This window comes from Lissotriton vulgaris, chromosome 11, assembly GCF_964263255.1.
Source record: "Lissotriton vulgaris chromosome 11, aLisVul1.2, whole genome shotgun sequence".
Taxonomy (NCBI): Eukaryota; Metazoa; Chordata; class Amphibia; order Caudata; family Salamandridae; genus Lissotriton; species Lissotriton vulgaris.
This window is the reverse complement of record NC_141699.1, coordinates 982,717,447-982,730,880: the sequence shown is the minus strand read 5'-3', so window position 1 is coordinate 982,730,880 and position 13,434 is coordinate 982,717,447. Positions and strand designations below refer to the sequence as shown.

General features: G+C 43.2%; 1 protein-coding gene across 7 annotated transcripts in view; it reads left to right on the top strand.

Moving 5' to 3' along the window:
- Nucleotides 1–13,434, top strand: part of SCHIP1 (schwannomin interacting protein 1) — a 1,820,134-nt gene that overhangs the window by 1,789,701 nt on the left and 16,999 nt on the right. For all 7 annotated transcript variants that reach the window (XM_086944214.1, XM_086944211.1, XM_086944212.1 and 4 more), the window contains 2 exons: nt 2,645–2,763; nt 9,904–10,021. In XM_086944214.1, the coding sequence (XP_086800340.1) occupies nt 2,645–2,763; nt 9,904–10,021 (237 nt within the window). The remainder of the gene's footprint in view (nt 1–2,644; nt 2,764–9,903; nt 10,022–13,434) is intronic.

Sequence of the window (13,434 nt, the reverse complement as noted above, 5' to 3'; positions counted from 1 at the left end):
CGGCCATTGGACGTTCCAACTGCACCTGCGCAATGGAACGTTCAGCACTGGAGCTGGACGTTCCATAGCCGTTAAGGTGTTAATGCCCATGCATCATAGCATCATGCCCCCTTGGTGTGCCACCTCAAACGTTCTGTTGCCTGCCTTCCTGTTGTGGCCTTTAGGACCAGAGCACTGGAGGCAGTGACTGGTGGGCACCATCGGTAGCCTACAGCAGATGACCAGCTGTGGCAGCTGATCCTGGCAGAAAGTGATGCCATAGGAGGGAGAGCAAGTCCCATCAAAGCTACTGCTCCACAGCAGCCAATGCCAGGTCATTTATGGAACTTGAGAGATCTTTTATTTACTGTTGCTTCATTTTGGTTACTAAATGTTTGCTTGCTGCTAATGTTATTGTATTTCAGTTGCCGAGATTACACTTTGCTCTCAGCTTTAGTGACCCCAATACATAGATTGTTTATTCTTGAAACAATGCTTTGTAGCTCCTTTAGGAAACCCTATGAGGGGGGGCTGTTTTTTTTTTTTAATTACAACGGGTGTGCATAGTGCATTAGTTTATCCCTCTTTAAAAAATGGATGCAGGAGCCAGGGACCCCCTTTTTATAATGAGAAGGGGTACACATTAGTGGGTTGTGTGGAGTGATCTTTCATGCGAGTCCCAAATAGTCTTCAACCAGTGCTTAATTTCAGCAGGTGTTTGTGGGTGGGGCCCATCAGCACTTATGTTTTTTCTCTATCAGACTTTGACCCGGAGCATGAAAGAGAAAAGCACAAGGAGGAAGAGAAAGGAAAAAGAGGCAAAGAAAGGAAGCAGGGGTGAAAGAGAACCAGAGAGAGTGAGATAAAAGGGCAGGAAGTGTCTGGTGGTGGATGAAGGAGGCATGAATTGGAATCAAGTCCAGGCAGCCTTTGTATTCAGCACCCCTGTCATTTGATAGCAGTGGCCGCAGGCTTCTGATCAAAACCTAACTTCCCGGCACATATTCTTTTAGAAATTAAGCACTGATCATGCTTGCAACCATTGGCTGGCTGGTTTAACCAGAATTCTTTGAGCAATTCCCCAAAACCATGCTAGTTCAGTTGAGACCGGTCTGGCTGTGTACAGACCTTAACTTAAAGATGGACAACATGACAGGCCAAGAAGTCAAAAACCATGCTAGAACACCTTTTTGAAGTGCTGTGGAGCAAGAGGTTCTGTGCTGGTTGGTTTGCCATAGATGCTTCGGTTTCTGGAGACAGCAAAGTCTCAGCCAACAGAAACTGAATAGTTTCCACACTTCGAAATGAGGCGCGGAAACCAAGAGGTGAGTTGAAAGGGTATCAAACGGTTTCTGGCCGCTGTCCTTTACTGTCCACTCAAAATGAGACTGTTTCCAACTGCCTCCTGTTGAACAAGCCATTTGTGTCATGACATGAATGTTTGGTAACTAAAATACATTATCAATATTATCTACTTTTGTAGGTGTCGGGGCAACCAAAATTACTTTAAAAATGTTTTTCTACTCTGTTAATCACAAGATTGCAGTACGCTTAGCAGGCTCAACATCCCACTGTGGGTATTGCATGGATCCATAATGTAGGGTGCTCTGTACAGGAGCTGCTCTTCACCTAAACATGGGAACCACCCAGAGTTCTCTCCTTCTTTTTTTGCATAATTTATGCGGCACTCTAAGCCTCAAAGGGTGTTGTTTTGGATCCATAATATAGATATGTTTTGTTTCCTGGGCACCCACCAGTGTTTCCAAGTGTGTATTCCATAGAATAGAGTCGAGTGAGAAGATTGGTAAAACTTCATACTACAAAGTGAATCTCATGTAGGCTTTCCCATGATAAAGAAAATGGGGCAGGTCATTTAATGATAAATTGTCTATCCGCATCCTTATTGGCAGATACGAGACCTAAGACGGAGTGTGATGATTGATTTTGCGAGGATTAGGAAAGTGCAATCAAGCTAGGGTGAGAAATTAGGCTTCATGGTCCCAAATTCAGACATATAGATGCTTCCGAACAACCTCTTCTCACTGGTTCTTGCATGACGTTTGATGTCATAAACTTTAAGTTGACACCCCCCATGATACATCACAAGTGTACATATATAAATATGGTGTTCTGATCTAAGAAATAAAAAAAATTACTGTGTGAGGAGGGGACAGGACCTTGGGAAGATGGGTGGCGTTATGCCAAGAACTTCTCGAGGAGTCCTTCTGCCCCCACAAACCACCCACCCTCAGCCTGCTAAAAGAAAAAACTTACTGAGGATAATACCTAGGTCTTGGGGTGTTTTCACACCCCTTCATGGTCAAAAGTTGCTTGCAGCCTCCAAAGATGAGCTAGAAATTCTCTCTGTGCTGGGGTTTCTAGCACACCTTCCATGCCACCATGTGATATCGACTTGTCACCGCGTGACCATGTGAATGGAGCTTATATTGCGTGACACACGGTGACTCCATGTGAGATGGCAGACATGGATTTCCCTTGTTTCATTTCAAAAGCTAGGATTTTGCCTCTTTATCAGAAGATCACAATCCGATGCCTTTTTTTAAAAAACAGTTTTAGCAGAGTTTTTATTTCCTAGTCTAACTAATAAGCTTAATATTTTGAAATGTGAGGGTATTTATGGCAATGCTTTTTTTGTGTGTTCCAGGCTCAGAAAAATGAAAGAGAATCCATCAGACAGAAATTGGCACTTGGAAGTTTCTTTGATGATGGCCCAGGAATTTATACCAGCTGCAGCAAAAGTGGCAAGCCAAGCCTTTCTTCTCGGTAAGCAGAACTCCGCACACTGGGCAGTTATTTGTTTTAATTATATGGAAGTCCAGTGGCATACAATCAAAGGGACATGTCCACACATGAATCCAAGCAAAAAAAACAGATATGGAAGCAGATGGACCGTTCTGATGTCCCAGTAAAACTTAAAAATGTCTCTCTCTACTATAATGTATTATATAAATCAGACATGTGTCCAGCCATCAATGTAAACTTCACAGACATTGGACCTGATACGCAAAAGAAAATTCTGTGCTAAAAGTGTAGCATTCCTGTTGTCCGAAAAGGTTATTTGTCAACATTGCAGGGATTTGGATATACCATGTGCTCCAGACTACGTAGACGTAAACTTGGTCATGCATAAATAAAATAAATAAATAATGTCCACATATCTACTGCATTTTTGGTTTTGCCTTGGTGTCTAAACTGGTCCTTGGTATTTCTAGTTTAAATGAATGTTTTGTGAGCTCAGCTACCCTTGGCATATTAAACTTATTCTCAACTGGTGTTAAGGAAACCTGGTAAGAGCTCCTTAGTTCAATATGTGACTCAGACCCTTCCTGGGTGCTTTTCCTTCTGCGCAGCCTTGTTAAGTAAAACTTCCACCTGAACCTCAGGTTTTTGTAATATACTTTGCTCTATTGTTTTTGTAATATACTTTGCTCTATTATTTGAAATTCATGGTATTGTTCTTGGATTCATTGCACCTTCAAAAAATTTCTTTTTTCCATTTTTTTGAGATATTTGTTTAATAGCCGTATATCTGGACACAGTTAGGTGAATGGATTATCTTCAATAAGTGATATATTAAGCAGTAGCCTCAAGCTTGCGTGTTTAAGGTGAAAACAGGAGTTTTAATGCTTTGTGGAGAAGAATACACTCCTGAATGGGTATGCAGTCACAAATTGCTTTAAACTCCTGCGTGAGGGAAGAGTGGGTCACTTCCAATGCCCGAGGACAAGACAAATGCCTGAGCAAAAATGGAAGGTAACTAGAGCATTGGCTTATCAATCAATCTTTAGCCAGGAGTCCACCTATCTGAGCCAAGTTGTAAATGTTGACACTCTCCAGAGTTTAGATTTCTTGGAGTTACCACGTGAAACCCTCTCTGAACCAAAGAGATGGCCCTTTCTTATGATGATCAACCATTTCATAAGTGTGAAGGAGGCCTGGGAAAATCAATCCAGAGTCGCATGGATGTGTGGGTAATTTGGATTCAAGTTTTGGCAAACTTTGCAAATCTTTGAAAATCTAAGTGTTTATGGTATTTGGAAAAGTCCTGGGAACTTCAGTAGAGAACAAAAGGCCATAGAAGTTCCTACAGAAAGCAATTCACATGAAGGACAATTTGTTTCTCTGTGATTGCGAAGGAACTGTTGCAAGATGCAGGACATGAAAATGTTGCAGTCATAGGTTTCAATTTTAGTTTGACCATTGGATTTGCTTTTAATGGTAATTAATGCATTCCAAAACAGTGGTACTGATTTTATCCACTTGAGAAGGATGAGGAGCACATCTAAGCTCCAGGCTCTCTTGGACGGTCAATCCATCTTGAAGGCAGTTAGGAGAATATTTTCATCTGAGGCCAGCAGGTCTACTTTGGGAAGACTGGACCACTATGTGATGTGATGAAATATCTGTGGTTGGAGAGAAAGACAGCACTCTTAAGAGGAAGGGAATATCCAATCCTGTGACTGGGAAGACTATACTCTTCCTTCTTGTGACATGTGAGCATCAGAGCAAATTCTCCTGTCCTTGTACAACTGCTAACCTAGTACCCTTGGCAGACAATACTGTGGAAGGAGAAAACAGTGTTCAATTTGTGCTACCTGGAAGGCCCTGTGGTCTCAGACCAACAACGGATGAGAAGGTGCACTGCAAGGCACAATGAAAAGATGTCGTCTTCTGCCAGACAAGTGAACTCACTCAGTTGAGGTCCACCGCCTCAATATCTCATACCTTCTTGGTGGCATCAGTTTAGATGGTTACTCAAGTGAGTGGATCCAGGAACCCCTACACCTCTCTGAACAGGCTGAAAGAGACCAGATACCATTCCTGTCTCTACCAGATAACCAGGAGCACTCAGATTCATTTGTTATAGTCTGATAATGAAGGAACCTCTGGCATAGTATATAGCGGGCACTCACAAATGACCGTGGGTGAAGCTAGATGACTCAGGAGACCTGTTGCATCTCAATTAACAACTACAAATGTGTGTGCCAGATGCCCACACTAGGCGCAGCATCAGGTACAGGATCTGAACCTTACAAAGAAGGTGAACCATTGTGGAGCCAATCTTAATGATTCTGGTACTTTTCTTTGTAAATATTAATGTTAAATGGCGCACCCGGGGCCTGAGGTGTCACCTGGACCAAGCTGGAGATGACGGCAAAGGACCTTGGTGTTTTTATGAACAACAAGCCTCTAAGATTTGACCAATCCTCAAAAGGGCTGCTTCCGCCACTAAGATGTGGAAGGGCAAGAATGATGAATGACCCTTTTCAGGACCTGTAAAAAAAGATGCAATTATCTTGCAGTCTTTGACATTGATTCAAATAGGACCACGAGCTGTAAGTCAAGAAGCTTGGGACCCAGGAAGTGAAACTTAATAAGATGCTTAAGTGCTAAGTCTCCTTCCAAGAGGGCCTCCCCATTTTTTGTCTTTGCTTTCACAACACCAGATCCTTTTGCTGTCACGTGCAGATCGTTTAACATGAGATCCACCAGGAACTAAACCATCTGCCGCATAGCCAGTACGAGTTCGCTTCCATCACCTTCCTGCTGCAAGGCATACAGAAAGGCCTGTAGAATAGAGAAGGGACTCCAAAATGTGAAAGATCCCACGCTTGATCTATTCTTGGTCAGTGGTCAGATCTCTGAGCAACATTCCATTTCATCGTTTTATGGTCTCTGTGCCTTTGCAGAGGCTCATCTATGTGTAAACTACTCTTGTTCACAGCACTAAAGGGGCAGTGCAGCCTGAAAATGAAAGCCACGCATCATCATCTTGATGCCATATAGAACTCTTCCATGGTGACTGCATCAGATATTGCTGTACCAGGATGCTTTCCAATGGCTTATAATGTATGTACCATTGCAACTTGTTGTGCCCCCCTCAAGGAGAGTGTACAATGAACTCCCAGCAAACCTTTCTAAAGCAGAGGAGCCGAGCCATCCATGCTCTTCCTTCGTGGGTGTTTGCCCCTGCTCTTTCCTTGTCATCCTGGAATTCAGGCTGAACCTTACAACAGGTAGGGTTTGGCTTTTAGAGCACTCCTACTCTCTTGAGCAACACAAGCTACTTTGGAGTGTGCAACCCACACTTTCTCTGGCAGATGGTACCACTGCACTCGCTGGCGCCGACTGATGGGCAAATTCCCGGACTGGTTAAACTTATGAGGCAAATGCAATTCATATAATCATATTCATTCAAATTAGTGCAGTTTAATAAATATAGACATATTCTTGTCTTGACTTTTAGGTTTATTTTCTGGCTTTTTCTTTTTGCCAAAAAGACCTCCTTTAGCCAAGACGTGTTTTGTCGTCTCGGGGAAATATCCCTGCGACTGCATCAAGGCTATTACGTTCGAAATAGAGAAGCAAGTGGACGGAGTAATGAATTAAAAATACGGTAGGAATTAATGTATTGGTGACGTACTATTTCGGCCTGTCTCTTGAGTAGTGAACTCTCTCTAGTCAGTTAGAAAATCTAGTCAGTTACCAATGCCTGACTCGTATTAGGGGCGAGAAATTATGAATTAATCTTGACAAACGCTAAAGCGTATTTCGACTGGTGCAAAAATGGTCGAAATGTGGGATTTTGTACTGATGTAAAAGTTAGCATTATTTCTACTGCCAAACGTGGGTAAAGAAGCAATACTGCATTACATCGCAAAAAAATGACCTCTAGCAAAAAAGTAGCACAATGTATGATATAGTAGAAGTGGGTTTAGTGCCTACTTTACGATATAAAAAATTACTTTTTGCCCTTGGCTTTTAAGTCCACACATGCACAATATGGTACCCCTATGAGAGCATCACAACTGTCTTAGCAACGCGCCTTTGAAATGAACATCCCAGGTGCACTACTCATTAGTATCAGTAGATGGCAGCAAAGGCCCACGTGTTCAGTGAAGCCGTTATTTTTCATGTGATGTATGTAACCCGAAGCTTTTGAGGCAAAAGCTATATCCGTAGCATGCTAAAACAACATTATTTGTAAACGCTCATTAAATCATTTTTGATTGAATATATTTTTGTGGGGGCAAAACGAATCAAATAATTGGTTGACAGACTGTGGACAAACATACTACAAAACACAGCCTAGCATACACCCATCTGACACAGTTCAAAATGTTGTGTTTTAGATTCCTTAAGATATCACGGTAAGTTGTTTAGGGAGGGGAACGCGTTTGAGCGAAAACAATAAGCATTCTGAGAGTGACAGAGAACTGTTTAAAGTATGAGTTGTACGTTCAGTTCAAAGGCATGGATGGTCATTTCGAGAAGTGGGAGAATTTAAAAGAAATTGGTTATTTTAATTGGCTCGGAATCACGCTAAAAGAACGGTCAGAGGGGATCCACACACTAGCGCTCGGATATCATTTTTGAATTGTTAAATAAAGGGCGATATTGGAAATCTGCGAGCTAAGGCTGCGACTGCTCTGCATTGTGCAACCTTCAGGCCTCAAGGTTTCAATTCCCGCCGGGATGACTCGGCTGTTAATCCTTTTGAGGTCGATGCATTGAATAGTGTTTTATGAGGTAATTTGCAACGCCTGCTCTTTCCTATGCCATGAAACTGCGAAAACCGATCGCAAATGATGCAAGGCCCAACGACTACCTCTGTGTTAAAAAGTGTATACTCATTTTGGGCGGGGTTTAAGAGCTTATCCTTATTGAAAATATTTTTTACTGTGGTATATATCCAGAATCAAAAGATTTCACCATATAACTGGTTGAGCAGCGGCGTGCTCAATCGTCTGAAGAGCGTCATTAAGCTTAGATCATGTGCAGTTGGGCTTGTGTCGTAGTTGGAGGGTGGGGAGACTTTTTTTGGGGGGGGGGGGGGGGCAGCCGGGAACGCAAGGTAGGTTTTCTTTTCGCTCCCCTTCGTCGTCTGTCGCCACACCTCCCCCCACCCCCACCACCATCCTTTACCTTCACCAGCCGAGTTGTGCTTGTGCAGGTAACTACAGGAAATGACGTGTGTGGTTTTATTCATTCATTTGTTGCTGTCGCTTGTCCCTGAAGCACATGCTCTGTGACTGGGTGTTATATTACCGCAGTGCCTCTGACTAAGGTGCGTAGTGTAGCCCTCTGACAGAACGTTCGTGAACATCAACTTTTTATCGCAGAGATTCAGATGGTCTAACTTTTTATTACAGAGAGTTTTAGAGAGCTCTACCGTCACTGCACAATGTAGGCCAAACTTGCATCTTTATTGGTAGCCTACTCATGATCAGACCTAGAAAGGATTGTGACAACATTTACATTTTTTCTAGGCAGCTACTTAGCGACTGTGATATGTGAGCTTAGGGGTCAGGGGCTACTTTAAAGTGGCAAAGTAGCAACCCCTCCCTGTGGCAAAAACAATGTTTAACTTCTTTGTATAGGATTTAATAGTTTTATATTAATTATATACTAACATTGTTAAACATTCTGTTTATGTGCTTTGTTGGAAAAAAAGTCCGACAGCGCCACCATGTGGTGGACTGTGAGAACTATGTGCTGAGTTAAGAAATATGAGCTGGTGCCGACCACAGCAAATTCTGGCATAATTTAAGCACTTGGCAAAACTTACCGGCGTAGTTTGAGCCTTCTGGGAGTCTTTAATTAAAAAAAAGTAGTACGAAGGCCCCTCAGGAACACCCCACCGAATCTTACTGATCATCAAGACTGCTGAATACCAGGTTGCCTACTTTTAAATCCACTTGCTGCCTCTTTCATCCACTATCCTGTTTAGTTATTTTTTTAACCCTACTTTCTGCCTTTGTCACTGTTTTCCGATACTTTCCTGAGCCCTTCCACCTTTTCTCTTTTCCACTCATCTTGGTTTGCTCATACAAATGTCTGATGATGAAAAATAGGTCTGAATCCCAAAAAAATGACGATCGGTGCCAACCACCTGCCAACATCGGTAAAAAAAATGAAGTACTGCATATTTGGCATGTAACTCATGATTTCCTTAAACTGCCAGAAACAAGTAGTCTAAATATTCTATAGCCGCAACCACCGATGGGTCCAGGTGTGTTTACAGAAAGGCCTTGGGTTTCTGCAGTCTCTGACTTTTCCTGGACATGCATGTGAATCTGTTCAATTATATAAATGTTAAGTGTCTAAAACAAAGTGTGAAAAAACAATACAGTGTAGAACTATGGGCCTGGTTACAAATATGGCGTTCTGTTGGACCACCGTAGTCACAGTAGGGGTCTGTGGACCGCCGGACTGGCGGTCCAACCACCGTATTACGATTTCGTCAATTGGACCGCCACAGGATTGCTGCATCCTCTGGAGATTTGAGATCCTGCAGCGATTGCGCAGCAGTTGGAGGTTGCAATATGCTGGCAGTGCCGCTGCAACTCCGCAGAGCATATTACGAGTTGCCTCACCGCAATCCTTTCCATAGCGATGAGACCACCATAGAAAGGGAGGTGGCGAGGCAACAAAGGGAGCCCTAACAGGTACCCTTGTGCCTCAGGGTATGGGGTGCATGCAGGGGGGGCAAATGTTGTGCCTCCCTGTATTTTTGCATCTCCAGTTCCTGCATGGTAAGGAATGCACAACATGGTGGCAGTTCCACAGCAGTGCCTTTCTAAAGCTCCCCAAAGAGCCGTAGAGAGGCACCGCCGTGGGACCGCTGCAGCACGTCCGCCCTCCAAGGATTACAGTGGTAATCTGGCAGGAGGTGTGAGGATGACTTTGCCTGTCCTCCTGCGGAGCGCTGGTGTTGCGCTCCACAGGAGGACCACCAAAGTCTTAATCCGGCCCTAAAATACTATTGTTTATTTCAGTAGCTAGAAAAGACTCAAACGGTTAGTAGCATATTTAAGGTTCATTTCTATTGCATCTGGCAATATTATTTCCAGTTCCGTTTTTTTGCAAGCATAAACAATCCCAACATTCTCTTTTTCTTAGATTACAAAGTGGGATGAACCTGCAAATCTGTTTTGTAAATGACAGCGGAAGTGACAAGGACAGTGATGCGGACGACAGCAAGACGGAAACAAGCTTGGACACACCCATGTCTCCTATGGTAAGTCTGTACCGATGTTTCTTAGGAGATTTAACTTAAACTGTTCTCGATACCATATCCGTCTTTTAACAAAAAGTACTCAATGAATTAAAAAGCAATAGCCTCCTTCCAGCTGAAAATATAGTTGCTCAAAATGGCAGTTATATATTTTTACCACTGACCATCTATCCCCAGTCCTTCTCCCCCTTTTTATTGGCACAAACGAGGATACAAATAAAAAAATGCATAAATAAATAAATAAAAACATCGCTGATTTTAAAGTATGATCTACCTTTAGACAGTTTTACAATGGAAATGTAGATGGCATTTAAGAATTTCACACCAAGCCTGAAAAGTTCTCTCTGGCAATTTAACCCCTTGCCTGCAGGGCTAATTCCCCTGCTGTGCTGGGGGGGGGGGGGCGGGGGCGAGCACAGTGAGGTTCTCAGCTCGTCATGAGCCACGGTGGCCGTGTGCTCATGACGAGCTGAGCTCGTCACGGCCACAGCCGTTTCTTCAGATCTTTCAGCACAGCGGGGGAATTAGCTCCGCGTGCGAGCGTTATGACCGTTATGACAGCACACGACCACCGTGGCTCATGACGAGCTGAGCTCTTCATGAGCATGGGAGGGGTTAAACGCCTGTGGTTGCCCCCACCATTGATGAAAATTCCTTTGAAGGTCCATTTCTTTCCTCATTTTGTATCTCCATGCCTGCATGGAGGCTGGTGTTTTGACATTTTTTTCTGTTCTAGGCCATAAGGGCAAGCCATTAAAAAGACAAAAAAGTGGAACAGAAGCCAAAAAAAGCACAACTTACCACAGCCACAGTTAATTCCTGAGAAATGGTATGCTAATTTTCAGCGCCTATCAGCATGTGCAAGGATCTCTTGTCAGTTGTAGGGAAAAATTATAGTAGGGCACAAGTGCAGGAAAAGTAGAAATGTGAACAATGGCACGACATGCCTGAAATTTATGCACAACTTTGCTTCCGTTAGAAAAACTTTACACACACTTACAGGAAAACTATTTCCTGCTGTAGGGAAGCGGCAAGGATATCCTGAATCATGGAGGAGGCGTAGTCTATTTAAAATAATTTAGTTTCCACTACTTCACCCTGAAGGGACTATTTAGAGTTTGGTGAATGAAGGATAGCTGTCAAAAATTGGTGATTCTCTGTCCACTCTGTTTAAAACCTAAATGTGTATACATTCTGTAAATTGGGGGGGGGGTTGACTGCCACCAATTTTTGGCAGATGTTTCACATTCTCCACAAACTCTGAAAGTCCTGTTCAGTAGGTGTCCAATAAATGGAACTTCTCACTCAGTAAGAAAATCCTCCAGTGGGGCAAGGCGGGACAGTATTACTAGCCAGTGCTCCAAGAGGCTGTATACAATGAAGCGGAAGTCCCGCTAGCACCTGCAAGGAAGTCATCGCTGCCATAGTCGGGCTGCCACAGGGATCATCTTGCTGCCTTTTCCTGCTGGCTTCTGCCATGTTCATACTTCATGCCCATGCACCACCAGTGGGGTGAGGCAGAGCGCTGAGGCTGGTAGGGGCTACCGGAGGCCAGATACAGGATGTGAAGTACAGCTGAAGCATTCATGTTTGATAAGTGCTTCTATCAAGATAAGTTATTTATCAGGATAATGGGGAGAGGGTGTGGCCTAATGGCTAGAGCGGTGGATCTAGAAACGGGGGAAATGGAGTTTGAGTCTCGACAGGGATGCTCAACATCCTGCGATTCTGGGCATATCACTTAATCTCCCCGTGCCTAACAAAAATGAATTTGTCCTCTGTAACACAACTGGTGCTCATGTAAAACGCTGATACCTTCCGGTCGAGTTTGCACTACGTAATACAAAACAAAAAAGTTAGGAACTGTCCTCTTGTCACCACGGACAGGTAGCCCGGTCTATTCACTCCCACTTTCTAAATTGTGACTTTGTCAGCTTTTTGGTGTTCAGAATCCTCCAGCTTCAGAACCCTCCAACTGGACATGGCAGAGAACTATAGACGGACAGAGCGCCCTAAGACTGGATACCTGTATTCCACAGTGCTGCTGGAGCATCAAGCTTTGTTGCCAAAAACTCTGCCCTGAAGCAACCAGAAAATATCCCTTCATCCTGGTGATCCAAAGGTCACATTTCTTAGTAGTCCAACGTTAACTAGGTGCTGATATTTGTTTGTCCTGCTGGCCACTCTCAAGGCTCCCAAACGGTGAAAACTGCTTCTAGAATGTCAGGAACATATGGAAGGGGGGGGGGGCAAACTCACTCTCTTGAGCCATTGTCCAGCTGCAGTCCAGTCCACTGGTCAGTTGGTGCTTCAACTATTCATGTCCCTGCTACAATAGGAGACCAGCTCGCCTGACCCTTAGAAGCACTTCTTGCTTTTGTGTACAGGGGAGAGTAGGCGAGGCCTCAGTCCTCCCAACAGACAGCAAGAGCATGGTTCATCTTTTATTCTTCACTACGTCCAGCTGAGTTCTGAGATGCCGCTCGTGGGAGTTCAAAGAAATTGTGGTACATCATAGGTGGATAGTGGAGGTCCCTCAAAGTGTTCTTGATGGGTTTCTACTCAAGGTCTCTCCGGGCTTGGGGTTAAATAATTACAGGTGTCACTATTGTGGAGGTCTCTGAAAAGGCATGACTCCAGGCTACTGTGAGTGGCCCTCTCTTAACTCAATGTATGAAAACATGACCTCTAACCTTGAATAGGTCTTCCAAGTGAGCCAATGGGGAAAAGTCCCTGCCTTCATCCTATGCAGCAAAATAGCTCTTGTCACTTTAGAAGTTTGCTAACTTCACATTAAACATGTCTCACTTCTACACTTTATGCACCCAGACCTTGTGGGCTCCAAGGCACTGCCTATGGTTTTCTTAGCTAATGCTAAAAGGAAGAATCCTCCACAATGCTTTTTTACAGAAACATACATTATTAATTTTCATGTTGATACACTTTTTTATGCATTGTTATTTTTCAACCCTGCCCTTGAAATCCGTCTCTATTAAAGGGCTATACATTCCATGCCATTTTAATGAAAGATTATATATATGATTTTAACTAATTCACAATATAGGTCCTTTAAGTGATATGGGGTGTAAAGAAATCTCAGATTGCAGTAATAATTTGATTTTGTAATCTTTAATGCTTTGCAGACTATTATTATAGAACATCTAGCTAAATGCCAAAATTAGTACTCAATAGTATTGGTTAAGTCAATGAAAATACAAATATTTCTGTTCATTATTCTATCTTGAAGCTAATATTTCCATACATCCTTTGCCCTTAAAATACTCTAGGTCAGGTTACATAAATTTGCAGAAGTTATGGGCAGTATTGCACCAGTACTGGGCAATTTGCACTGTCATATGCACCACCCATGCAGTGCAAAATGCCTTTTTGTGCTCAACCTATTGTGAAAACATAGT